Source organism: Bemisia tabaci, chromosome 10 (assembly GCF_918797505.1).
Source record: "Bemisia tabaci chromosome 10, PGI_BMITA_v3".
Classification (NCBI taxonomy): Eukaryota; Metazoa; Arthropoda; class Insecta; order Hemiptera; family Aleyrodidae; genus Bemisia; species Bemisia tabaci.
In genome coordinates this window covers 1720527-1748155 of record NC_092802.1, presented here as the reverse complement: position 1 = coordinate 1748155, position 27629 = coordinate 1720527, and the positions used below count along the sequence as shown (strand labels likewise).

The following is a 27629-nucleotide window of genomic DNA, read 5'->3' as shown; positions in this document are numbered from 1 at the left end:
TTCAAATGAGAACTATGAGACATTACAGATAACTAATCAAAATTTGACCATTTAAAAAATTAACTACTTTTTCGCACTTACTGAAGATTCATTAGACAATTAACAAATGAAATTTCAATTTAAAATTTATGCGTCTCAGACACTGACTGAGGGTATCAGAGATAGCTAATACTTTTGTAGAAGATGGTAGCTAAAAATGTGCAAAATGGAAGGGGAGGGGGATGCCAAATGGGTGAGCTTTGCACCTTACATAATACAGCAAGCTGAAAAAGAAGCTGATTAAGAAATTATCATCCAGAAATTGACAACGCAAAATTGAAAAGAGCCGGACGCCTTGATCATTCACCAATGTTAACAAATACACCTGAATCGCATGTTCAATGTCTGACAATGATAAAACTTTCAGCGGTGTTATAGCATAGTAAAAACCAAGAAGTTTCAATTCTTCAGATCGATGCTTCGAAGCTTCAGTAAGATTTTAATTTTGATGTGGAATTTGTTCACATTTGTTATGATGATAGATAATTATTTCAAGTTCTAAGTCCGCAGTAACAACTTTCCACAAATTTTTCTTCTTTCCCATACGTAACATTTAAGTTTGAGTCAAGTGTTAGGTCATTAGATTAGGTGATGAGAATTAAATACAATAATATTAAAGACAAATATTTACAGCCTTCCATGTTAAAATGGTTCACAATTCTTTAAATGAGGAGGAATCTATGTCACACTACTGGAAGACATGGGCGAATTTCTGAAAGTGGATTAGTTCACTATTGAGAAGGACTGCCAACTGACAAAGAAAAACGATTGCCAGAAGTCAAGAACTAAACTCAGCTGTTCCACGACTTCCGACCTATGCTTGCGACCACCATCCATTCCTCAACCGACCTCCTGCAGTGGGTCAAGAATCTCGGATGTGGTAGTAAATCACAGGTTGTAGGCAAAGCTGTGCCTGGAGGTTTCGTTGTAACAAAGATTGGCCGAAAGCCGAACATTCAGTCTCATCCTCCCGCAGAAATTCGCCTAAAAAGCTGCTTCTATTATGAACTAATGGGAGATTAATTTTCCTCTTTTTAGGGGGAAGGGGCTGCTTATTAAGGTTCCTTCACTAATTTTAAAATTTACGTTTTTAACCATCTTAAGCCGGAAGAAAAATTTCTTCTCACATCAGGCCTGGAAATTCTGCAGCTTTTCTAATCTTCCAGTACTTAAAATCTTTCTAATTGATATGAGCGAGAAATCAACTTACTCTGATCACACCGAGCAGGTTATCTTCTTCTAATTTGCTTTGTGTTTCGGTATAGCATTCGACCCACCGATCCAACTTTTGGCAGAACATGACTGCAAATTGTTCTTTATCTATTTCCTTTGATGACTCATCGTCCAACACTTTTTTCAGGGTAACTACTGCCTCCGAGAGTTTCTGTCAAAATAAAACAGGACACTTGGTCAAAAATGGAAATGCACTTGAAAAATGACTTGCAGTTGTTAGGAACTTCAGTAATCTTTCAAACAACGAGGGCACTGATTTTGTAGAGTAAAAATTTCATGAGCTTGTTCTGGAAATCAGGCATGCATGACCGAGTAATTGATCAATTGTAGATAAGATAAAAACAATCATCAGTGCAATTATCAAATTCTGAAGAAGTTAATTTGAGTCTATTACTTATTTTGAATAAATGCAATGGATTATGTAATTTCATACGTTATATTGTGCTTGCTACACACTCTTATCTGATTCTTTTTGTGAAAAAAAAAATTCAAAATGCACGTAGGAGCTGAATTCTTAGAATTGAAGAATTGAACAATACTTTCTCTACCCTAGGGTAGCGAGAAAGTAACAAGTTTACTTTCTAACCAATTTTAGAGCAATGCCTATCACAAAAAATGTACTTCTTTACAGGAATATAATAAGACAATAGTTGAGCATAGATGCACTGCGGAGCATCGATAGGATTTCCATTATTTCTTTATTTTCAATTCGCTGATTTTTCCCGACTATCAACAGCAAAAGGACAAATGAAGTTAAGCAATCACATCTGCAGTTGCAAAGAAAGGATTGAGGTTAGGCATACAAAATTATTCAGCAGCATTACTTCATAGGCAAATGTTGCATCAAGCAAGCCGGAAGCGGTTTTACAATATCCGATAAATGAAACTTGTTGAGAGGCTACAGACAAGAGTCATCCCCTGACCAAGTAAAACTTCAAGGGAAACAGTGATTGAACATTTAAATCATAATTGCTATTGCTATTGCTTTCATATATTTAAAGGTGGCATACAGATTCTTTTTATACTTATATCATCATATCTAGCAGAAATGATGCCTTCTTAGGAAAGTCCGCACAAACGCAACTTAGAGGTAGACATAATGTTTTGCGTCTACGGAGTGCTACTGTCAAAATAGGAACTAATATTAGATACTTTGTTTGATTTCCTTCTAAAATTTTTAAGGCTTTACTACCAGATGACCAGATGACTGCTAGATTTTGCCAAGACTTTCTGCCTCAGGCGGTAATTTTTCTGAAAAATTCTTTCATTCACTTTTCTATTCTTTCCATGTAATAATGCGATCGGAAAGAAATGATTGCGCAATGGGTGGATTCCAAAATCACTAGATGACATCCGTTAAAACATAAAACTGACTTGACAGTTTCTTCATTTCTTTTAACGTTTGAGGTGAGAAATAATCCAACAGATGATAATACTTAAAATTTCACAACGAACTCACCCAGTCGGAATTGAAGAGGAAGTTGAGGAACGTAAGCGTGAGTTTGGGGAGCTGAGTTTTGAGGTTTGGATCGTGGCGGATTTTGGTCCACGCCTCGTCCAGAGACAGAACTATCACACTGAACCATTTGTCCTCCTCTTTCTCCTTCTTCTTGCCGTACAGCCAACACTGAGAAGTTACACTATCACTCCGCAGTTTCGCACCCACATCTGAGCCATTACCGCAGCCACCTGATAACAAACAAAACCAAACTCGTTAGAAAATATTTTACACAGTCAAATACATTCATCAATGGAGAATTGGCGTACAAATTTATTATTGTTTCATCTGAAAACAATTGATTTCATGGTATTTTTTATGATTTTTTTCTGATATGGGAAATAGTATGAAGATAGAATTAAAAGTGAGAAAATGCACCACCCAGTGACGTCATCTGGCGGCATTTTCCATTTAAACACATGTATTTCAGCGGATTAGATAATTTTGTCATATCTACTTCAATAATTGTTCAATTAATGAACCAAGGGTATCGTGTTCAGTTCACTTAGTAGCTCCCACTTGAACACGAAATTCGTCAAATTTCAGACACCTGCAAATTCTCTATACTGCCTTGATAGCGAGGAGAGCAGTAAGTGTCAAATTTTCCGAATCGAGTTTCCTTAAAAATAGACGTCAGGCTAGACAGCAGTAAGTGACATTATCCCTCCGGAGAGCCAATAAAAACAGTGCTTCGGATTCAAAGCCTTTGTAAAGCGCCCCAAGCCCAAAATAAGGGGGGATGATTCAGCTGGAGGCAAAACCATCTAGGTTCTGCAACCAAATTCCTCGACTTTCCCAAAACCTGTCACTCGCGCTGATCTGAGAGGGTCCTTAAACACCCATCCTCGCTCACAGGGTTGCCACAGAATTTAGGAAATTAAATTCCCTGACATTTCCCGGACACATTTTGGCGAAATTCCCAGACAATTGAAGAGGTGACGGACGGTTAAGAAGGCATAATTGCAAATAGTTATCAGGCAAAATTTCTTGTTCGAAACCTCGGACCCATTCTAGATAGCAAATGAAGGTGATTCAACAAATTTTCCCTGACCTTTTCGTCGTTTTCTCTGACCACGGTGTCTACTAGAACAGGCTGGCCAAAAATCAGTACTTTTGCAGTACTGTTTCAATACATTCCCAAGAAATTCAGTACCTCAGCAGAAAAATTAGGTACTTTTTAGTACCTCTATTCGACGAGACTCGAAAAATTAAAAAAAAATTTGAATTTCTCGCACATCGAATTGTGACAAAAATCACAACAAATAAGAAAAAACCCCGGACCTTCTTGCGGAATTTCCGCACTTTTTCAGTACTCCCGGACCGTCCTTAAGAAAATCCGTGCTATTTCCGGACTTGTAGACACCCTCAGCACTTCCCGGTTTTCCCGACGTTCCCCGGAAATTCCCCGACGTTTTCCGGCTTTCCCCGACTGTGGCAACCCTGAGCTCATCGATGTCGAGGGATTCGAAAACTGAAAAAAAAATTCGACCACATCCAGTGACTCCGCAAAAACGCGACAAACCCCAAATAAGGGGGGGGGGGGGGGTGCCATGGTTCCTGGCCTGCAGTCGAGTCGTCATGGCAACGCTGAAGCATCCCCCCTCGCTGACGGAGCGAGCGGCGGGCCGTGGGGGGGGGGGGGGGTCACCGGTTCCTTTCCCTTTCGGCGAGGCGCCCCTCTCCGCCCCGGCGGCGGGGAATCGGAGGCGGACGGGTCCCACCTCCCGACGAGCCCAAGGTCGCTGGCCGCCCCCTCCCCCTCCCACCGCCGACCCGAGTACTCGAGCGCGGCGGCGGGTGTACGCGATTCGCCCTCCACCGTCCTCGTCATCTTCGTCGTCGGAATCGGAGGGCATTGGGCGAGGTCAGGGAGGGTTCACGGGGTCCGCGTTCCAGGTGTCGTCCATGCTGCCTAGAGTCCCTTTATACTGAGAGTCAAGACAATTCGGCTCATGGATGTCACAAACGGGAATAAAGATTACAGAAATTGATCGTTTTTCGTAATCTTTGATCGGCCCATTCTCAAATGCCTTTCTCCGTTCCTCCTCTCATTCCGTTTGTTCCTTGCCGAACCCGTAATTCCCTGGTCCATTCCAGATTATAATCTTTGCAATTGGTGAAAATGTAATCTTTATTCCCGTTTGTGACACTGTGGAGGCCTCAAATACGGGAACCAATCAGAAAAATGGATTCAAATTGTCTTGACTCTCAGTATAAAGGGACTCTAATGCTGCCATGCTAAGGAAGAACGCCGTATGAACATTCGAGAGCTGCCAAATTTTCCTCAGTAAAATGTTTATTTTTGAGAAAAGAAAGGAATATTTTTCCTTGAAAATTTCAGGAACTTTAGGTGAAATTGCGAACAAAATTATCCGAAAAATTGAAAGGGAAATATTCGTAAGTTTACCAGGAAATTCGTGTTTTATCAAAGGAAGTTTGGCAACGCCTGAAGATTCATACGGCGTTCTTCCTTAGCACGGCAGCATGGAACAGGCGTACGGGATAGACGGACGGAGCAGGGTGTCTACTAAAACAGGCTGCCCAAAAATTTGTACTTTTACAGTGAATTCCCAAGAAATTCAGTACCTCCTCAACAGAAAAATTCAGTACCTCCGATTGATGAAATTCGAAAGATTTCAAATATTTGAATTTGCGGCTCACATTGCGACACGAATGAAAAAAATTCCGGACTTTCTTGCGAAATTTCCGCACTTTTTCAGTACCTACTTCCGGACCGCCCTTGAAAAATCAGTGCTATTTCCTGACTTGCAGACACCCTAACGGGCGAGTCTGCGATGTGACGCGTTCCCGATTCTTTTCGCGGATCCAGCAATTTGGCAACATCGCATTCCCTCCGTTAAAACCATGCTGAATGATCGATTCTTGTCAATGCACCTGGTCACTCCAAGAATTGCTACATTTCCGTAGGTTTAAATGGAGAAAAATAATGTTGCCAATTCGCTGGATCCGCCAATGGCGGTTTTAGGCACCACAAAACGCTTGTGGTTATATTTTCTCCGCGAAAAGAGAAAATTAATTATTTTTACAGCGAAGTTTCCGAGCATGCGGCAGACCGTTGAAAATTTTTTCGTGTGAGAATTAACAATCAAACCGCATTTGGAGGCAACTTCCAACTTCCGCCGCCGCGCCTCGCAGACCGCACTGTGTTTGGCGCAATGCGTGAAGTATTCACGCAGTCTTGTAGGCGCTATGCGTCTCACGCTGATCGCGTTGTGTTTGCTGCAATGCGTGAGGTATTCATGCATTCTTGTAGGCGCTATCCGTTTCACGCTGTCCGCGATGACCGCACTGTGTTTGATGCAATGCGTGAAGTATTCGTGCAGTCTTGTAGGCGCTAATATGTGTTACAGGCCGATCGCCGCGCCGAGGGCTTCTCCTTTTCATCTCAAGTCCTCGTCATCATTTCTCTCTAGGTAAGTCCAGGCCAAATTGCGTGTTTGGTTTCTCTCTTAACTCGACTAATTAAAGGTGCTGTCTCTTGTATCACTGAAAGACGACAAAAGTAGAAATTACTATACTCTCAGAAAGTTAGAGATTTTGTCGCCTTTTCTCGTTTGTAATTTTTTTTTCTAAATCCGAATTGTTTTTTTACCTACATTTAAAAGCATTGCAAAATTTGCCGCCCCCTGTAGATCTGCCGCCATGGGCCGCGGCCCATGTGGCCACCCCCTTAGTTCCCTGAGGACATTTCCCTGATTTCCCAGACATATTTTGGCGAAATTCCCTGACAATTGAAGATGTGACGGAGGGTTAAGAAGGCATAATTGAAAATATTTTTCGGGCAAAATTTGTTGTTCGAAACCTCGAACCCATTCTAGAAAGCAAGTGAAAAGGTGATTTAACAAATTTTCCCTGAAATTTCCCGGTTTTCCCTGACTTAAGGCAACCCTGTAAGGAAGAACGCCGTAAGAGCCTCCAGACTTTGCAAAGTGTTCTTCGATTAAATACGAATTTTCAGGGGAGCTAGTGCATGGTTTCCGTTCAATTTTTCAGAGAATTTGTTTCGTAGTTGGATCTAAGTCATCTGAAACTTTCAGGAGAAAATATTTATAAATCTCCTCGTTAACAAACATCTCATCAGAGGAAATTCGGCAACTCTCGAATGTTCATACGGTGTTTTTCCTTAGCACGGCAGCAAATGTAATCGATTCACACAGTTCGTATCACTCGACGCGCCGTCGCAAAGTGGATGGAGTCAATAAGAGAAGTCGGACATGAACATTTGTATTAAAACTGCAAATTTTAATGTTTATTTCCAAGGTGTCGACTAAAACAGGCTGGCCAAAAATCAGTACTTCTACAGTACTTTTTCAGTGCATTCCAAAAAAATTCAGTACCTCCTCAACAGAAAAATTCAGTAAATACCTTCATTTGACGAAATTCGAAAAATTTCAAAAATTTGAATTTCCCGCTCAAATTTTGACAAAAAAGACAAATATTCCCGACATACTAGTGGAATTTCCGCATTTTTTCAGTACTTCCGGACCACCCTTAAAAAAATCAGTACTATTTCCGGACTTGCAGACACCCTGTTGATGTTTATTTCGTCGTATTTTAAATTTTCAAGGGGTGCTAAGGGAGGATAATTCCACGAGGAAACCAACGGAACCACTTTCTGTTCCTGAAAGTTTTGAATAAATGGAGTTATAAGCGTTTAAAGTTTCCCTCCTCCGACCTCTTCTGTTGCCTCGATCCACTGTGCGTCGTCGATCATTCACTTTCCGCGGGTTACGTACGAATTTCCACGATACGCAAAGCGACCGGAATGAACCTCCTAGCGTTTGTTTTGAATGAACTGCCGCGGTAAATGACGGGGGAGGGGGGACGATGTTGGGAGAGAAGGGAGGGCGAGCGCTGCGCTTTCTGTTGTGAAATTGTCACCTGTTGATCGGATGTGGATGGGAGGAGAGGAGGAGGGGGGGATTCCTGCTCTGGTTGCAACCGCTCACTTCGCAATAATTTGTTTCCGAGTTTTACGACCACTCTTGGCTTTCCCACGAGTCGATGAGCTTTTCACAGACTTTCCACGGCTTTGGACGGCGCGTCAAGCGAAGACCCCCCCCCCCCACGGGAGACCAGTGATCCGATGTCTAGGGATTTTCCAGAATTTCTAGGGATCTAGAGATTGTTCTGACAATCTAGGAATTTTTTTTTTTTTGTGCAACTGTGCAAGCACAGTTCCCCTCAGCATAAATACGTCCAAATAACTTACGAAATAAATGCGAGTCCACTGAGATATTTCAATGAGTCTTCAAATCATTCGTAAATTGCTGTAACATCACAAACGACTTCAAGAAGTTGCTCATCAATACTCCGTGCTGAGGAAAAATGCCGTATTAACATTCGAGAGTTGCCAAATTTACTTCGATAAAATGTTCAGTTTCGAGGAAAGTTAAAAATATTTTTCCGTTAAATTTTCAGAATCTCTGGTGAAATTGTGAACAAAATCATCTGAAAAATTGGGAGGAAAATATTTCCAAGTTTCCCGGGAAATTTGCGTTTGATCAAAGGAATTTAGGCAATGCCTGAAGGTTCATACGGCGTTTTTCCTTAGCACAGCAGAGTAGTTCATTCCCTCGGATTGAAAATAGCGACGACAAAACAGGGAAAAACAGAAAAAAAAGAAGAAAAAAAGAGGAGACTCCCTAACCTACCTCACCCAACAGGTGCACTGCTATACAACGGGAAAACATCTGGTGCGTTACGTCATTTCGGCCCTTGTAACGAGCCTCATGTCATCATCGTTCATCACGATTTCAAGCGCAGTTGTTGCTAATAATTACTGGAAGCCTATCTGAGCCTTACTCAATGATATCATAAGTCACGAATCCAGATTGAAACCTGCTAAGTGCTCCGTTTTACTAGTTCTGTTAAGTTGCCTGGCGTGAGTCCGTTCCTGGTTATGAACCCAAGAGGGCCCAAAACCCTCAATGATATCATAAGTCACGAATCCAGATTGAAACCTGCTAAGTGCTCCGTTTTACTAGTTCTGTTAAGTTGCCTGGCGTGAGTCCGTTCCTGGTTATGAACCCAAGAAGGCCCAAAACCCCCAATGATATCATAAGTCACGAATCCAGATTGAAACCTGCTAGGAATTCGGGAACGGGTTGATTAAGGATGACAAAAAACGCCGATTTGTTTAATCAATAATCTGCATTCCCGTTTGTGACATCCATTGGCCGCTTTGCCTCGAATACTCTCTATAATGGGATTCTAGCAAAAAGTGAAGAGAGGCGGATCGAAGGAGCCAAGGATGAGCGGACCCCAAGTTCGAGGCGAGGTTCAGCTCACCGGAGGCTGGTTCGTCGAACTTTTCTCTGCCCAACTTGCGCGGAAGTCAACCTTGCCTTGCAGGCATTGCCCGAGATATCGAGATGATTCACTGATTTAGTGACTATTTTACTTGATACTCGGCACGCTCGATGGCTCCACTTAGGACAAATCTACCGTTTTGATATCGAACGCTTTTTAAGGGTGCCTCAATTCAGGAGCGATATCAAACAGGGTGTCCACCGTCAGTTCAAATCGGAAGATATCAGGAAAATAGATTTCATCGGGAAAATCTGTCATGGATCAGGTAATTTGAGAGCGTTGAGGATTTTTCAACAGCATGCAGTGCCAAAGTGCCTGCCCTAGTGAAACAATTCAATTCATCAAACATGTTGCTTCGTGAAATCAAGCAAATCGACGGTATAAGTCCAGGGTGTCTACAAGTCTGCCGTTCCCCCTCTCGTTCCATTTGTTCCTTGCCGTACCCCCAATACTCCGGTCCATTCCAGTTTTTAATCTTCGCAATTTAAGAAAATGTAATATTTATTTCCGTTGGTAACCCTATGAAGGCCTAAAATACGGGAATCAGAAATGGATTCTCAGTGTTGGTTTTTTGGCGATAAGGTTTTTTCCGGTAAAAAGCTGAAAAACTCTAGAATAGAGATCAGGGGGTTTACGAAAACAGACTGACCAGAAATCAGTACTTCTTCAGTGCTTTTTCAGTACATTCCAAAGAAATTCAGTTCTATTCCAGTACCATCAATAGACGAAATTCGAAAAATTTCAATTTCTCGTTCAAATTGCGACAAAAATGACAAAAAATGAAAAAAAAATCCGGAGCTTTTTGCGGAATTTCCACCCTTTTCCAGTACTTCCGGACTGCCCGTAAAAAATCAGTACTACTTCCGGACTTGTAGGCACCCTGAATCTTCATTCCCGTTCGTAAACCCTACGAAGACATAAAATACGGGAATCAGAAACGGATTCTCATTGCTGGTTTTTCCGCGATGCGATTTATTCGGTGCAAAGCTGGAGAACTCTAGAATGGAGTTACTGCGTTTTAGCTGAGGACGGGAGGGTAACACACTAGAATACGGTGCCGTGATGAGGAGGCGCCGGAAAATTAGAAATTGCACCAAAAATTACAAAAAATTGAAGAAATTCCGGACCTTTTTGCGGAATTTCCGCACTTTTTTAGTACTTACGGAAATTCCGGACTTGTAGGCACCCTGGATTTTCATTCCCGTTCGTAACCCTACGAAGGCCTAAAATACGGGAATCAGAAATAGATTCTCATCGTTGGTTTTTCCGCGATGCGATTTATTCAGTGCAAAGGTGAAAAACTCTGAAATGGAGTTACTGTATTTTCGCTGATGACGGTAGAGATGTACACGGAGAATACGGTGCCGCGACGAGGAGGCGCCGGGGCGGCAACGCGGTGGCTTTGCGTACTATCAACGGCGTGGCCGACGACGGGGGGCGGGGCGGGGGGAGGAGGGGGCTGGCTTCCATTCAGAGGCCCCCTCTAGGGCGCGGCTGCGGTGAAGCGGCGATTCACCCGCGGAGGGGTGGAGGGGTCGGGCGAGGAGGGAGAGGGAGGCGATAGATCAATAACACTCTTCTCCCGTGCGCACCGAGCCAGCCCTGCTCGACCGCGACTCGGCTCGACTCGACTCCACTGCCGCCCCGCAGTTCGGCTTCCCATGCTCACCGGCTTCGCTTCCCTCTCCGCCAGTCTTCCAAACTCACCTTCCAGTTTTAACAGGGTGTCGATAATTTTTTAATTATGAAAAATCCTGATATTTTCCTGATTCTTCCTGATAATTTATAAAAAATTCCTGATTTTTTCATTTTGAAAATTCCTGATATTTCCCTGATTTTTCTCGATTCCTGGCACGGTAGGCAAAAAGTAGTAAGACTCTCTCCGCTGAAGAGATTAGCGTAAGAAAAATTCCTGATTTTTTCATTTTGAAAAGTCCTGATATTTTCCTGATTTTTCTCGACTCCTGGTACGGTAGGCAAAGAGCAGGAAGACTTTCTCCATTGAGGAGATTCGCGTAAGAAAATTTCTGATAAAACGTCCGATTTTTCCGATGTTTTCCTGATCGGCCAAAGTTCCTGATATTTTCTGATTTTTCCTGATGCTAGACACCCTATTTGAGTTGTAAGAACCATGTGGCGCATGAAGCTTCATTTTCAGTGGCCAAATTGACTTTCTGCCTACATAACGGCGAATTTTGTGAAAATTTAGACGCAAGATGTTTCAGTTACAAAATTAGTAGCTGTAACTTCAAAGAGATTTCGAAAATTGACCCAACAGAAAAATTAGGATTTTTTGAGAGGAGGAGGGAGGGGGCACTTTTTAAGGGCCGAGTTGGCGCAGAGCCTTCATTTTATAGGCGCCATGGCCGATTTCTCGGGCGCATTTGGCGCCTGGGAGTTTTGAACACTGGTCCTAAAATTTCGCCACTAATTTGCGCGTAAGAGAATGCTGATGAATGATAGAAAAATTTAACGGTTTGATCATAATTGCCACAAAACGTAGGAAATCTAATGCCCCGACACATTCGGATAAAATTCTCCGACAATTGAAGAGGATATGCCATGAGGCCGAAAAGGCAGAATTTGGAACAGTTTTCACGTAAAATTTGTTATTCCGAACGGCGAATACATTCTAGAAAGGTATTAAAGTGATAAAATAATTTTCCCCCAACACTTTCGTAATTGTCTCTGATATTTCCAAGTTTTCCCAGACTTATTAAAATTCCCTGACATTCACCGGTTTCCCCTGACTGCGACAACTCTGGTTTGATGTGTTCTAAGAGTTCACAGTGAGATTTTGATCTTAGAACTAACGTTTTTAAATGCTCAATTTCTAGATTCCGATTCTCTTCAACCGCTCCAAGTGATCATCTACGGAAGGAGGCAGGGAGAGCTGGTCAATAGGGGCCCCAATACATCCAAAATTCCACTCTTAGGGCCTCTGATTTGCTGAACATGGCCACAATTCCCTAGTTAAAAGGTCTAATTGCGGAGATTGTAATTTCGCAGCTGCTTAAAATATGACAAACCTCAATATCAGGGTTGCCGCAGAATTTGGAAAATGAAATTCCCTGACACATTTGGGGGAAATTTCCTGACAATTGAAGATATGGCAAATGGTTAAGAAGACATAATTGAAAATAGTTTTCAGGCAAAACTTGCAGTTCGAAACCTCAAACCCATTTTAGAAAGCAAATAAAGAAAACATTTAACAAATTTTCCCTGACATGTTCGACATTTTCGTCGTTTTCCCTGACATTTCCCGGTTTTCCCTGACTTTTTGAAATTCCCTGACTGTGGCAACCCTGCAATATGTTTGAATGATTAGTAGCTGTGTTGGAAAATTCTTGACTTTTCCTACGATTTCCCTGACTTCCTATGAATTCCCAGACTTCCTGCGAATTCCCCGACTTTTCCTTAACATTCTCTGACATTCTGAGAACGCCCGGACTTTTCCTACGAATCCCCCGGGAAGACTTCCACCTTTTCACTCCGCTGACGACAACAGCACTACTCTCTCCGCGTTTTCGGCCAATCAGAGCGTGCATCCATCGCCGGGAGAGGAAGAAAACAACAACAGCAACAACGACGACGTACCGCAACGTAAACGCACCTTGAACTTCCTCTACTGCCGTCGCGTCGGCGCACAGTGGATCGAATCAATGAGAGAGCTCGGACATAAAATTTTTGACAAAAACCAGAGATTTTGATGTTTATTTCGTCACATTTTAAATTTTTAGGGGTGCTTCTAAAAGCAAATTTTACGAGGAAACCGATGACACCAACCTTTACAACCTCAAAGTTCGGTATGGACGGAGTTATGAGCTTTTAAAGTTTCCGAATTTTGTCCCACCTCCCCCATCGGCTCGACCATTGTGCGTCGCAGCCGTCGTCGTCAGAGTCGAGAGTTTATTCATCCTTCTTCCTTATCGCCGACGTGCTTATCAGCCCGACATGCTTGTGCCCCCGCAAGGTGTCACAACCCCCCTCTCTCCTACCTGGGGCGACGGGAAAACCACAATGAAAAGGGTGCGGGGGGAGGCGGGGTGGAGGAAGGGGGGGGGCTCCGGCGAGCGTCGAAAAAATAGGATCGGATCTCGATCGAGCGCACATGGCGCCCTGGTTTCGCACTGCCTCGAATCGAAGAAATTGGGGAGAGAAATCAAAATTCGGGGAATATTTGAGCGTGTGCTTGAGCGGGATTAACTCCGAATTTCGGAACTTGGGCAGTTTCTCGGAACTTGGCTCGGAATCTTCAAAATTCCCAGAATATCCCAGAACTTCTGACTAATTTCGGGATTTTCTCGGAATGTTGCGGTTTTTCGTCCGTTTGACCGATTATGAGATAAAATGCGATGATTTATTCGGGCGTATTCCGAAATTCACCCCGGAACTGTTGAAACAAATCGGGATTTTTCTCGAAACTTTTGAAAATCGGAATATTTCTCGAAACTTTTGAAAATCGGAATATTTCTCGAAACTTTTGAAAATCGGAATATTTCTCGAAACTGTAGAAAATCGGAATTAATTCCGAGAACCCCCGGGGTGTCTACTAAAACAGGCGGGCCAAAAATCAGTACTTTACCGTACATTCTCAAAAAATGCAGTACCTCTTCTCCGGGAAATTCAGTACTTTTTCAGTACCTCCATTTGACGCAATTCGAAAATTTAAAACATTTGAATTTCTCGCTCAAACTGAGACAAAAATGACCAAAAAATGAAGAAAATTCCGGACCTTGTGCGGAAATTGTACTGTTTCCGGACTTTCCTGACCTGTAGACGCCCTGTTGAATATCTGAATTAATTCGGAGAACCCCAAAATCGTTTGGTAAATTAAAATGGGAGGACTGAATGAGAGATTGGTATTTACCTGGGTCGGCGGCTTTGAGACAGTAGTCAAGTAACTCTATCGCGACTTGGACGAAGTCCGGGCACAGCGAGAACGGCCACGGCCAATTTAGCCATTTCAGCACTACGTTCGCACCACCGCATCCATTTCCACTGCAACATAACAAGAAACAACCACGTTAGTAAAAAGTTCAAAGCTGCAAAGCTTAGAATAATAAGACAATATACCCAAAGTTCAAAGCTACAAAGCTTACAATAATAAGACAATAAACCAAGGGGGAAATTCGCTTCTCGAATGCGCGCGATCGAGAGGGATGGTGCATACATGGCTCGTGACGAAAATTAGGTAACGTTGCATGGTGGCAACGATCATGGTGTCAACAAACCAAAAATCTGATCATGGAGTCAACGATTGTTGACGTCGTGATCAGGCAGTAAAACGCAAAAATGGGCCCTGAGCATGGTGTCAACGATCACGGTGTCAACAAACAGAAAAATATCTTCCTTGTGAGTAAAATTAAAAAATTAAGTGTACAGGAGAGGTCTGGGTCACGTATAGTTGGATTAGGTTAGTTTAGGTCAGGTAAGGTTAGGTTAGGTTAGGTTAGGTTAGGTTAGGTTAGGTTAGAGTGAATAACACAAGAAAAACAAGACTTGAGATTTAAAGCCTAACCTAACTCGAGGTGTTATTGAGGCAAGTTTTAAGTTTCGTTGACGTCGTGATCGTTGACACCGTGATCATTTTTCATGAGGGTCAGAATTTTTTATTTTTGGATGATCATGGTGTCAACAAAAACTTAGAAAAACTGTTTGTTGACACCATGATCGTTGACACCATGCTACGTAATCGAAAATTAAGCCAGGTACACGAATTTAATAAAATAACATAGCATTTGACTAAAATAGCCTCGTTGACGTATGACTTTGCAGACCTCTCGTCGTATTTTACTATTATTTCTTTGGAAGACTATTCTGCCGTTCTGAAGAAAAATGCCGTACGAACCCTCGGGCGTTGGCAAATTTTCTTCGGTAAATCATCAATTTTCGGGAAAATTTGTTAAGAGTTTCCCTCCAATTTTTCCGATAATTTTGTTCTCAATTTCACCAAAAGTTCCTGAAATTTTCAAAGAGAAATATTCATAACTTTATTCAAAAATAACTATTTCTCGAGAGGAAATTTGGCAACTCTCGAATGTTCATACGGCGTTTTTCCTTAGCACGGCATTTGAGAGTAGCCAAATTCCCTTCGATAAAATGTTCGTTTTTGAGTAAAGATATGAATATTTTCCCTCGAAATTTTTAGGACTTTTCGATGGAATTGCGAGCGAAATTAAATGAAAAATTTGAAAAAAAAATATCCGTAAGTTTACCAGGAAATTCGTGTTTCATCAAAGAAAGTTTGACAACGCCTGAAGGTTCATACGGCGTTTCTCCTTAGCACGGGAGTACGGGCAGGTGTGTATAAAATTTGCTTAATCCGACGGAAACGATATCGCGCTCCTCTATCCATCCATCCATCCATCCATCCATCCGGAAGGTAAACAAACTCGAGCTAGGGGAGGGAGGAGGGAGGGGGTGCCGCGGCGATGGGAAACGAGAGTCAGAGCTACTGCGACAAAAGTGAATAAAAGGCGCATCGATTGGGGCGGAGGGGAGGGCTATGGCGATCCCCCGGGGACGGGTTCTGCGCACGGCCGCCCACGGAACCAACGCCCTAGCGCGGGTCCCGGGGCTAAAAAACCACCCCTCGTCGACACCTGATGAGAGGTGTGTTGTTGAACCCGCTCGCGAGCTCTCGCGATAGCTTCCCCGCGCCGCACGCTGGGATCAAGCCACTCATGCTGCCGTTCTAAGAAAGAACGCCGTATGAACATTCGAGAGTTGCCAAATTTCCTTTGATAAAATGTTTATTTGAGGGGAAAGTTATGAATATTTTTCCTTGAAATTCTTAGGAACTTCAGGTAAAATTGCGAACAAAATTATATGAAAAATTGGAAGAAAAATATTCATACGTCTACCCGGAAATTCGTGTTTTAACCGCTGGATATTTGGCAACGCTTGTAGGTTTATACGGCGTTTTTCCTTAGCACGGCAGCATAGAGGTCGCACATGAAGACAAAAGCTAAGAATGTTTAGGTCCAATTCGTCACATTTTAAAATTGTGCGAGGTAACCAATGGAACCACTTTTTTTCAAGAAGATCGGGGACGACTCCCCCCCCCCCCCCCCCCGAAATATTAAGAGAAAGAGAGCTAGTTAGAGCGTTAAAAGGCGTATTTAAAACAACTACTTTCACAAGTGAGTCATGTTGAACCGATGAAAACCTACGGAAAACCAAGCAACAGTCTTTTATTCCTGGTTATACTGCGCCGCCGCGGCTGGCGGGAAAATTCGAAAATGCCGGTGTTTAGGACGACTTTTAAGGGACCTGAACAAGAGAATCGGGGACTTTCGGGGACACCCTTCCAAAATCGGGGACTTTAGGGGATCGGTAGACACCCTGGAGTCACTCATAGAGGTTGCACATGAAATTTTCCACAAAAACTGCGAACTTTTACGTCTAATCCGTCTCATTTTAAATTTAAAGGGGTGAAGATTCTACATAAAAATTTTAGGAGAAAACCAATTGAGCCACTTTCATAACTTCAAAGTTTTGAACGAACGGAGTCATAAGTTTATTAAGTGTCCGAATTTCGTCCGACCTCTCCCATTGGCTCGATCCACTGTGCGCCGACACAACTTTCCGCGACCCCTCCCGGCCACCCGATTAAATCCCGTTTAGCGTTCACCCTTGTAACTTGTCGACGGATGGTACCGAGCGAGTTGAGGGTGAATTTAAGCCCAAAGTCAAAGCGAGATTCAAAACAAGTTTCGCTTTTACTGACTTTACCAGGGAGTCTAGTTCTCATTCATTTTCGGAAATCCTGATTTCATAATTTTTCCGAATCCTGATTTTTAGCGTAGCGAATCTAACATCACAAAAATAGCTCGATAAAAAAAATCCGATCGGATGGCCGACATTTCTCAAATCCTGATTTTATGACGGATTTTTTTCTCCAATCCTGATGCTAGACACCTTGACACAATTAGAATGTTCGACGGAAAAACCGGGTCAATTATACCAAGGAAACATTTCGGCTAATTAAGGGTTGCCACTGTGAGTTTAGAATATAACCCTGATTTCCCAGACACATTTGGGTGAGATGCCCCGACGATTGAAGATATGCCAAATGGTTAACAAGACATAAATAAATAAAAGTAGTTGTCAGGCAAAATCAGTTGCTAGACACGTCCAACACGTTAACAAGTTTTAGACAGCAATTAAAGATGAGATAACAATTTGTCCCTGACAATTTCGAATTCTGCTGGAATATCGAAATATCCTGTACCTACCCGTGTCACAGAGTAAACAAAACGTCAAAATACGACCACCCCTTTCTTTCCTTCTATCGGGGTGTCTACTAAAATTTAATTTTGGATTTTCCTGGTTGTCCCTGATATTTAAGACTAGATTTCCTGATTTTTGTGCGCGACTAACTTGAAACTCGTTTGATCTAACGTACTTCATGGAATGAATCAAATATTGGAAAAATCGTCACCTTCCAGGCAAAGTATCACAAGCGCCATGCGACGTTTAAAAATTTCCGCCGCCATTTTATTTTTTTACTGAGAAATTGTTGGTTGAATCTGTTAGAAAATTTCACTAAATTTTATCGGCCGCACAAAGAAAATTAGGTGTGATTTTCGGACAGTTTCGTTGAACAATTTCTCTGTAAAAAAATATAATGGCGGCGGAAATTTTTAAACGTCGCATGGCGCTTGTGACACTTTGCCTGGAAGGTGACGAAATGCTTGGAGGGCTAAGAATTTCCCGACCTACGGCCACACTTTCTAATTTTTTCCGGTTTTTTACAGAAGCATCCCTGTCTGTCCCTGCTGAGGACTGCTATCGGAGGGACCGGAGCGTCGAGTTGGTGCCGAGGCGAAGCGGTGCGGAGAACCCGTCCGGGGTGGGGGGTGGTTTGTGAAATCGGGGTTGGCAGCGTTCCAGCCGGCCGCGCCACGCGGTGGAGGGATGCAGGACGCTCGAGATGACGATGCATCGTGGGGGTGGCGGGGCGGCTGCTCCAGTTGCAGCGGGGGAGGACGAACCACCTGTTGTCACGTCTGTGACGCCCTTCCCCCGCGGCCAGCGCATCCCCCGCGGAAGCATCCACTGCGGAGGATTCATCCCCCTTCCGGAGTAGAGTGCTTCATTAGCGGGGGATGCGGGGTTCCGTCCGAGCTTTTATTTCCCGCCTTCCTTCGGGTTTTTCTCAGACCACCCCCTCGTTGACGCGCTCAGGGTGTCTACTGTTACCCTGACATTAAAATTATTCGCTTTCTCAATACCTTTTCCTTGCTTCTTATTTACTACGTCGAAGATTCCTTTCTTTTCGGCGATTCTCAAAAATCCTTGCTTTTTCCTAACCTATTCCTTGCCTCACATGCACTGTAACTAACAGTATTCAGATTGGCAAGTCAGAATGATGGAATGACGAAGGGATTAACCGAAAAACACGAAGAATCGAACCTATCTCAGTTAGTACTGAGCGTAGAAAGTTGCCGTTTGGACGGATTTTATTAATTTTGGGTAATCTACAAGAATCAAGCGTCAAAATACGAGTCTGTGATCAGCACAACCGGCTCATTGCCGCTTACCATGGCCACCCCAGTTAACCGGCGGGCGGTCGGGTCGGGCTCATTGTCCGACAACTGCCGTGCTAAGGAAGAACGCCGTATGAACCTTCAGACGTTGTCACATTTCCTTCAATAAAATCCGAATTGTGAATGTTATTCTTCAATTTTTCCAGACAATTTTGTTCGCAATTTTGTCTAAAACGTCTACAAATTTCAAGGAATAATACGTAAAATCTTTATCAAAAATACATGTTTTATCTGGGGCAATTTGGCACCTCTCGAGCGCTCATACGGCGTTGTTCCTCGGCACGGCCGGACAGGTGTCGCACGATCGGCGAGCGAGGGGGCACGAAACGTCGCAATGCGGTCGTCATCGGTCGTCGCGAGCGCGAGCGGCATTCCGGGCGTTCGCCCCCCCCCCCCCCCCCCCACGGGGAGCGGATAAAATTCCAGCCTCGCTCGCGAGAGGCGTCCGACGGTGCTGCCCGGCGGGTCCGGTGCATTTCCGCCGCCGCCGTCGTCGTCGTCGTGGCAGCCCTGCGCGGTGCCGCCGCCGCCGCCGCAGGAATGCGGTCACCAACTTCACACGAGAAAAAATCCGCCTCGCCCCGGTCCCGGTCGCAGCGCTCGCTCCCGGCCGCCTTCTCCGCTTCTCGCCGTCGAGCGCACCACAGTGCGACGACGACGCTTCGCGCTGCCGGAAAAAAGGTAGCCTGGCTCCGGAAAAAGTTGGTCGAGTTTCCGGTTGGAAGTGCCCGAAATTCTCACGGGAAAAATGGAATCATGGTGTCTACCAGTAATGAAAAACCAAAATTGGGGACTTTCGGGGACTTTTAGATGTGTTCTTTCAAGAAAATCGAGGACTTTTTTTTCCCGAAATGGTAAGAGAAAGGGAGGTTGGTCCAGTTTCCGATTGGAAATGCCCGAAATTCTCACGGGAAAAATGAAATCATGGTGTCTACCAGTATGAAAAACCGAAATTGGGAACTTTCGGGGACTTTTAGGGGTGTTCTTTCAAGAAAATCGGAAACTTTTTTTTCCCGAAATGGTAAGAGAAAGGGAGCTAGTTAGAATATTACACGGCGTATTTTATACGACTAATTTTACAAGTCATGTTGAACCGATGAAAACATACGAAAAACCAAACAACATGTCAGTTTCTTATTCCTGGTTCTACCGCCCCGTCGCGGCTGACGGGAAAATTTCAAAATGCCGGTGTTAAGGACGATTTTCGTCATTTTTTGGGGACCTGAACAAGGAAATCGAGGACTATCGGGGATAATCGGGGAACATTGGGACTTTTGGGGGCCGGTACACACCCTGAGGGTGTTCGAAACGAACACCTTGCAAATCGATTCTTTACCACGGCTCAAAATTAAGAAAAATCGACAACCGATCATTCAAGTCTCGACCGTGTCAATCTGAAGCTCCAAGTGGGTCACACGAAGAGATACTGGTCGGATGGTACCCCGATGGTGTTGACGCACGTTCAAGGGCCCACTGGGAGGGGGGGGGGGGGGGGGGTCGGCGTTCGATTATAGTTTTGTTTCGGGGCGCCGCCGCCGCCGCCGCACAGCTTTTTTATCCGCACAAGTTCACGGGTCACCCCCCCCCCTCTCCACCTCCACGCTTCGCGACGGTTTCAAAGTCACCGTTATTAGTGCGTGGCACCTGTTGCGTCGTCCGAGGCGGTCGGTGCGCATGCGCGCTCAGGACGACGACCGGTCCTCCTGGACCGCGAATTTCGGGGCGCCCGCGAGATGGAGAAGTGCTCCCGCGCTGAGGAAAAACGCCGTATCAACCTTCAGGCGTTGCCGAATATCCTTTGATAAAACGCGAATTTCCTGTTCAACAGATGAATATTTTTCTTCCGATTTTTTAAATAATTTTGTTCGCAATTTCACCTGAGGTTCCTGAAAATTTCAAGGAAAAATGTTCATAAATTTCCTTAAAAATAAACATTTTATCGAAGGGAGTTCGGCAATTCTCGTGCGTTCATAAGGCGTTCTTCCTTAGCACGGCAGAGTGGACAAGGCACGAATTTAAGCGTTTTGATACATGATGTTTAACCAGAATTTCATGAAGAACACGTTTCTCACGTCAAAAATGGTGAATTTGCGTGCAGATTTTTTACTGCTTCATCTGAAAGTGCTTAAAGAGCTAATTTCGCAGTATTTTTCAGAATTTTCTTCCGATATGGGAAATAGTATAAAAATAGATTTATAAGTGAGAAAATGCACCGCCTAGTGACGTCATCTGGCGGCGTTTCCCATTTAAACACACGTATTTTAGCCAGGGTGACTACAAAAACAGGCTGGTCAAAAATCAGTACTTTTATAGTGAATTCTCAAGAAATTCAGTACCTCATCAACAGAAAAATTCAGTCCTTTTCCAGTACCTCCAATGGACAAAATTCGGCAAATTTAAAAAAAATTAATTTCCCGCTCAAATTGCGACAAAAATGACAAAAAAAAATGGAAAAATTCCGGACCATTCTGTGGAATTCCGCTCTTTATCAGTACTTCCGGACCGCCCTGAAAAAATCAGTACTTTTCCCGGACTAGCAGACAGGGAATCAGTACTTTCCCCGGACTAGCAGACACCCTGTTTAGCAGATTCCATAATTTTGTCATATCTTCTCCAATAATTGTTCAATTCATGAACCAAGGGTATCCTCGTGTTCGGATCACTCAGGAAATTCCACTTAAACGCGGAATTGATCAAATTTCAGACACCTGCCAATTCTCTAATGAACAAACAGTTGATATTATCACGAGAGACTCAACTCTTTCGGTGCGTTTTCAACTGTGGACGGTGGGAGAGAGGACGAGAGGGAAACTTGAAAATACTCGAGCGGAGGAGCAGGTGCTGCTCCTGGGCGGTTGGCTTGCACGTGGTGAACTTTATACGGCGACGGCGTGGTTCGTTGCGGCCGACGTCGGCGCGAAGCGGCGGTCAATGCCCGCACGAGAGGACCGCGCGGGGGTCAGGGGGGCGCGGGGGACGCCGAGGGGGGGGTCAGGGGGCGCGGGGGACGCCGAGGGGGAAACATTGCGAGCTTCATTCGAGTTCTATGAATCGCCGCTCGCTACGTTGCCGCGACGCCGTCTTCCCGATTCCGGAGCCGGTCGCCCGGAGTCGAGACAACGCCGCTCATGGATCTCACAAAAAGGAATAAAGATTATTATCGGGCCGGATTAAGGGGGTGGCTACATGGGCCGCGGCCCATGGCGGCAAATCTAGGGGGCGGCAAATTTTGCAATTTTTTAAATGTAGGTATAAAAAAAAAATCGAATTTAAAAAAAAAATTACAAACGAGAAAAGGCTACGATGTCTCATTTCCTGAGAGTATAGTAATTTCTAATTTTGTCGTCTTTCAGTGATACAAGAGACAGCACCTTAAATTAGTCAAGTCAAGAGAGAAACCAAACACACAAAGTTGGCCTGGAACGCGCGCGCGACTTAGAGAGAAATGATGACGAGACTTGAGATGAAAAGAGAAGCCCTCGGCGCGGCAATCGGCATGTAACGCACATTATCGCCTACAAGACTGCACGAATACTTCACGCATTGTATCAAACACAGTGCGGTTATTGCTGTCAGTGTGAAAAGGATAGCGCCCACAAGAATGCCTGAATACTTCACGCATTGCGCCAAACACAGTGCGGTCAGCGAGAAACGCATAGCGCCTACAAGACTGAGTGAATACTCCACGCATTGCGCCATACACGGTGCGGTCGGCGCGGCGCGGCGGCGGAACTTAAAATCATTAAACCGAATTTTGTGTTTGTTCTATCATAATTTTTTCGTTCATTTCTTATGAATGGCAGATAGGTTTACGAAACTTGACTTTCGCGCGAAGTTCCGCGACCTTTTGCTAGTAGTGTTGAAAGGGCTTTCCCAAAAATGTGTTCAACACGAGTAAACGCGTCTTATGCACCCCTCCCCCGCTGGCACGTACATTTGATGGTTTTTATCGAGTTTCAAAACGAATGAGAAGAGGCGGCAGAATAGGGCCCATGGCGGCAAGTAGGTGAATCCGGCCCTGGATTATACCAATTGAACGTTACACGTGATCTTTCGTCAACTCATCCCCGAATTCCTGTCTCAAAAATTTTCGTTTGTCCATAGCAACCACCCGCTTCCACCAACACTGCCGTGCAACGTGAAAACGCCGTAAACGTCATTTTTCAGTTTTTGGAAACCGTGTATCATAGCAGAACAACTTGTATACCTTCGGACAATGTTTTATCAGAATTCTCTCGCAAATACTATCAAGAACTCAACCAGAAATTTGAGGTGCATGGGCAAACCAGTTTTTTTATTTACAAAGTGTTAATTTCCAAAAACAAGGGAAAATCCTGATGGATTTACGGCGTTCCTGCGTAGCAGGGCGGAATAGGAGCCCTACATCTACCTTTTGTCTTCTTTCCCATGGCTTCGCAGGGTGTCTAGTCTACTAAAACGGGCTGGGCAAAAATAAGTACTTTTACAGTGCTTTTTCAGTACATTCTAGAGGAATTCAGTACCTCCTCCAGCAGAAAAATTCCGTACTTTTTCAGTACCTCCACTTGACAAAATTAGAAAAATTTCAAAAATATGAAATCGCGACAAAAATGACAAAAAAATAGAAAAATTTCCGGACCTTCATGCGGAATTTCCGCACTTTCTCAGTACTTCCGGACCGCCCTTACTTGTGGACACCCTGGCTTTCCCAATCAATTTCAACTAGGACCTAGCAGGTTTCCCTGACTAATCCTGATATTCTGATGATTTTCCCGACGACTGACATTATTTTCAGGAGACCCGGCATCGAGGGCGGCTAGGGCCAGACACAGAGCGGGCTACGGGCCCCGGGAGGGGGGGGGGGGCGCGCCCCGGTGCAGTGCGCCGCGGTCCCCCACTCGTTTCACTTATTGCGTCGTGTCCCATTCTCAAGAATGCAACGATTGTCTCGAGTCCCTACGTCGACGGCCCGGCCCCGACTCCACCGTCCGCGCTACTCTCACTTGGACACGACTCGAGCGCATTTTCAAAGAGGAGGAGGAAGCCGCGAGATTAACTTCTGGTGTAAACCCGACCCGAAAGGTCCAGTTACACGATCAATTTGAGTCATCAAATTGGACCTCTCAATGGTCGCATCCTCACTTCAGGTCTTTTTCCACCAATTAGAGATTCAGTTTGATGGCTCAATTAGATCATGTAACTGGACCTTAACATTTGAGAAGGGCGCAAAATTCGAAAATTCCCGCGTCCAACAAAAATGGAACTACCCGGGTATCTACTAAAATCTCTTTTCGGATTTAGGTTCTCGTAGAAATTTCCTCGTTTCAGGGTTCCACCAAATTTAGATAATGAAATTCCCTGACAACTGGAGGTATGCCGGACGGTCAAATAGACATAATTAGAAATAGTTTTGGGGCAAAATGAGTTGTTCGAAACGTCCAACTCATTCAAAAAAACAAATACAGCTGCGTATCGAATCCCTGACATTTTCGTCATTTTCCCTGACGTTACCAGGGTTACCCTGACTTCCAAATTTCTCTGGGACATTCCCTGGTTTCCCCTGACTATTTAAAATTCCCCGGCATTTCCCGGTCTTCCCTAACTTGAAAATTCCCCGACGTTTCCCGATTTTCCTTGACTGTGGCGACCTTATAATACAAGGTATGTCTAAAAGAGGTATCCCTCGATAGACTCCCTATCGGGCCTAGATTTCCCAGTTTTCCCTGCATTTCCCGATGGTCCCTGATATTTTAAAATTCCCAGACATTTCCCGATTTTTCCTGACTGTGGCAACCTCATATACAAGGTGTGTCTAAAAGAGGTACCCCTCGATAAACTCCCTGCCGGGCCTTGATTTCCCGGTTTTCCTTTACTTTTTAAAATTCCCTGAAATTTCCCGATTTTCCCTGACCGTGGCAACCCGACATACACGAGGTATCTCTGGATCGACTCCCTATCGAGCCTTGAGATCCTCGGAACTCGGTCTCCGTCCTCTCTCCGGTCGGTGGGGTCGTCCCGATCCTCCAAGCCACCCGGTCGCGAAGCCCAAGTCTGGTCGTCGGAGTTCATTTCCTTCCTTTATATTCCCTCGGCGGCGAATCGGTGCCGCTCCACCGGGCCGTGTTTACAACGGCAGCGGCAGCTGTGGCGGGGGCGGGGGTGGGGCGAGCGCCGAGTGCCCAGCGCCGACCGAGGCAGCGGATAAGCTAGGTCAGTGGCTGCTCCCGCCCCCGCAGCCGCCGCGCGGGTCAGCGTGTCATCCACGTCACACCACGCTATGACGTCACGGGAGGGGGCCGAGGGGGGGCTTCCCGCGCTCGGACCCGCAGCAGCGCCCCCGCCGGTCGTCCGTCACGTCATGGATCGGCACGCGGGACGCTCCATCGTGAGCTACCGGGAAAACTCCAGCGCCGACCCTCCTTCCGGACTCATTCCGAAAGTCCGTAGACAAAGCGATAGACAAACAAGACAACAAGAATATTAAAAAGTCAGGGAAAACCTGAAAATGCCACGGAAAAACTGTGAAGCCACCTCCAAGTCCGTAGACAAAGCGATAGACAAACAAGACTACAAGAATATTAAAAAGTCGGGGAGAACCTGGAAATGTCACGGAAAAATAGTGAAGCAGCCCTTATTTACTCACTAAAATGGGTTTAACGTTTCGATCAACAATTCTTGCCTGAAAACTATATCAAATTGTGGGGTGCCTTGATATTTCCCATTTCGAGAAATCCTGATTTTTCCTGATTTTCGACCGCTAATTCCTGATTTCATAATTTGTCGAAATCCTGATTAAATCATGACTTCGTGCAAAGCGAATGTAACTAAACAAAATTAGCTCGATAAAAAATTCCGATCGGACGGCCGACTTTTCTCAAATCCTGATGAAATCGGGATTAAATCTTGGTAGAATCGGGAAAATGTTGATGCTTGACACCCTAAATTATGTCTTTTTCACCATCTGGCATATTTTGGACCGTCAGAGGGCTTATTTTTGAGATTGGAATCCCCTGACGATTGAATTTACGCCAGATGGTTAAAAAGCTGTGATATGAAAGCGTTTCAGGCCAAAATTTGTCGTTCGAAACGTTAGACCCATTCTGGAAAGCAAATCAGGGTGACTTGAAAACTTTCCCTGACATTTTCGCAGTTTTCCCTGACTTATAAAATTCCTCGGCATTTCCCGGTTTTTCCGGTATTCCCTGACTGTAACAACCCCGCACTGACAGACCTCTCTCTTTCCAATAACAGGGTGTCTACTAAAACAGACGGGCCAAAAATCGTTACATTTACAGTACATTCCCAAAATTCAGTACCTCCTCAATAGAGAAATACAGCACTTTTTCAGTACCTCCTATAGACGAAATTCGAAAAATTTCAACAATTTAAATTCCTCGCTCTAATCGAGACAAAAATGACCAAAAACTGAAAAGAATTCCGGACCTGTCGCGGAATTTCCGCACTTTTTCGGTACTTCCGGACCCCCCTTCAAAAATCGGTACTATTTTCGGGCTTGAAGACACCCTGAATAATGCCAGTCAGGTGCTTTTCGGCTCTGGGATATGGGCATATTTTTCGGCGTGCGACCGCGCCTCGCTTCATCGGCCGACGCGGTTTATAATTGGAGCGGAGCCGTTTTCGCCGTCTTCGCTTCCCGTTCGTTCGGGCGCGGGGCGTCCCGGCGCCCCTCCCCTCCCCAACCCCCCCCCCCCACAACTCGCTTTTTATATCTCCGCTGCGTCGCTCCAGTTTCCCTCTTGCCGGAGCCGCAGCGGCGGCGGCGGAAACCGAAAGTGAATCGTGATTTATTATTCACGGCCGCCGCGAGGATGACGCCCCCCCCGCACCCCCCCGAACGCCCCTCCGCGGGCGCAGCGCCCCCTCTCCCCCCCCCCCGAACGTCGGAGACGGTGAATGGCGGATTCTCGAGTCGCCGTCTCGGGGCCCGAGTTGGGCCGCTCGTGAGCTTTGCAGCGGCGTTGCCACGTCTCGCAGCGAGCAGGGTTCCACGGCCGAAAACGGCTGGTTCCCGTAAATCAGCACCATCTGGCAACCTGGCGCTCTTATCGGGGGGCCCTCCCTGTCGGTGAGATCGTTCTGTCGGTCAGTCTGAGCCCTCATAAGCCTCCAGAGAGCCGATTATTGAAATTTATAGATAAAGCTATAGACGAAGAAGACGTAAGGAGTATAGAGCGATCTTATTGGTTGAAATGGATGGTTCTCATAGACTAAGGTGGTAAATAGTGGACTAACTATTGGGTCTCTCGTGGGTTAAGGTTAGTTAGTCTGTTACCTACGTCCTTTGTCCATTGCAACCACCCGCTTCCACCGATAGCATCCCTCCATATCATTTTCGTCTTCTTGTCTATTGCTTTGTCTATCAATTTCGATAGTCAGTCCGCAGAGGGGGCTTTAATTGTAAAAATTGCAAAATTCCTTGACATTTCCCACCTGTCACATTTTGGTAAAATTCCCTGAAAATTGAAAATATACCAGATGGTTAAACAGACATACTTTCAAATAGTTTTCACTCAAATTCTATTATTTGAAACGTCAAATCTAGTCTAGAAAGCAAATAAAGGTGACTTGACAATTTTTCCCTGACATTTTTGTCATTTTCCCTGACTTTTTAAGATTCCCTGACATTTCGCGGTATTCCCTGACTGTGGCAACCCTGAGTTGGGGGGAGCCCTCGTTCCACCGCAGGGTCCGAACCCTTTGCGTAGAAGCTTCCGACCCTTTCCTCTGCGTGTCTTTTTTCCCAATTGAATTCATCAAGGCGGCAGGGCGGGGAGTGGGGTCGGGGTAACGATAGCTGATCACGGCCATGCGGGCCGATTATGTACGAATTAATCACTATTAAGGATGCAGCCAGCCCGGCGATGGAGCCAGCACCAGTCATGACCCAGACCTGACTACGAGCTCACCATTCAACTGCTCAGCAACAGCGCCAAATTAGCATGATAACGAGTGTAATACGACAGCGAGCAACG

At 44.9% G+C, this 27629-nt stretch overlaps 1 protein-coding gene across 1 annotated transcript in view; it reads right to left on the bottom strand.

The window, feature by feature from the left end:
• LOC109035119 (uncharacterized) overlaps positions 1 to 27629 on the bottom strand; it is a 69553-nt gene that overhangs the window by 20024 nt on the left and 21900 nt on the right. The window contains exons 3-5 of the mRNA XM_072305290.1: positions 13974 to 14104; positions 2732 to 2961; positions 1250 to 1423 (exon numbers count right to left, since the gene is read on the bottom strand). Coding sequence (XP_072161391.1) covers positions 1250 to 1423; positions 2732 to 2961; positions 13974 to 14104 — 535 coding nt within the window. The remainder of the gene's footprint in view (positions 1 to 1249; positions 1424 to 2731; positions 2962 to 13973; positions 14105 to 27629) is intronic.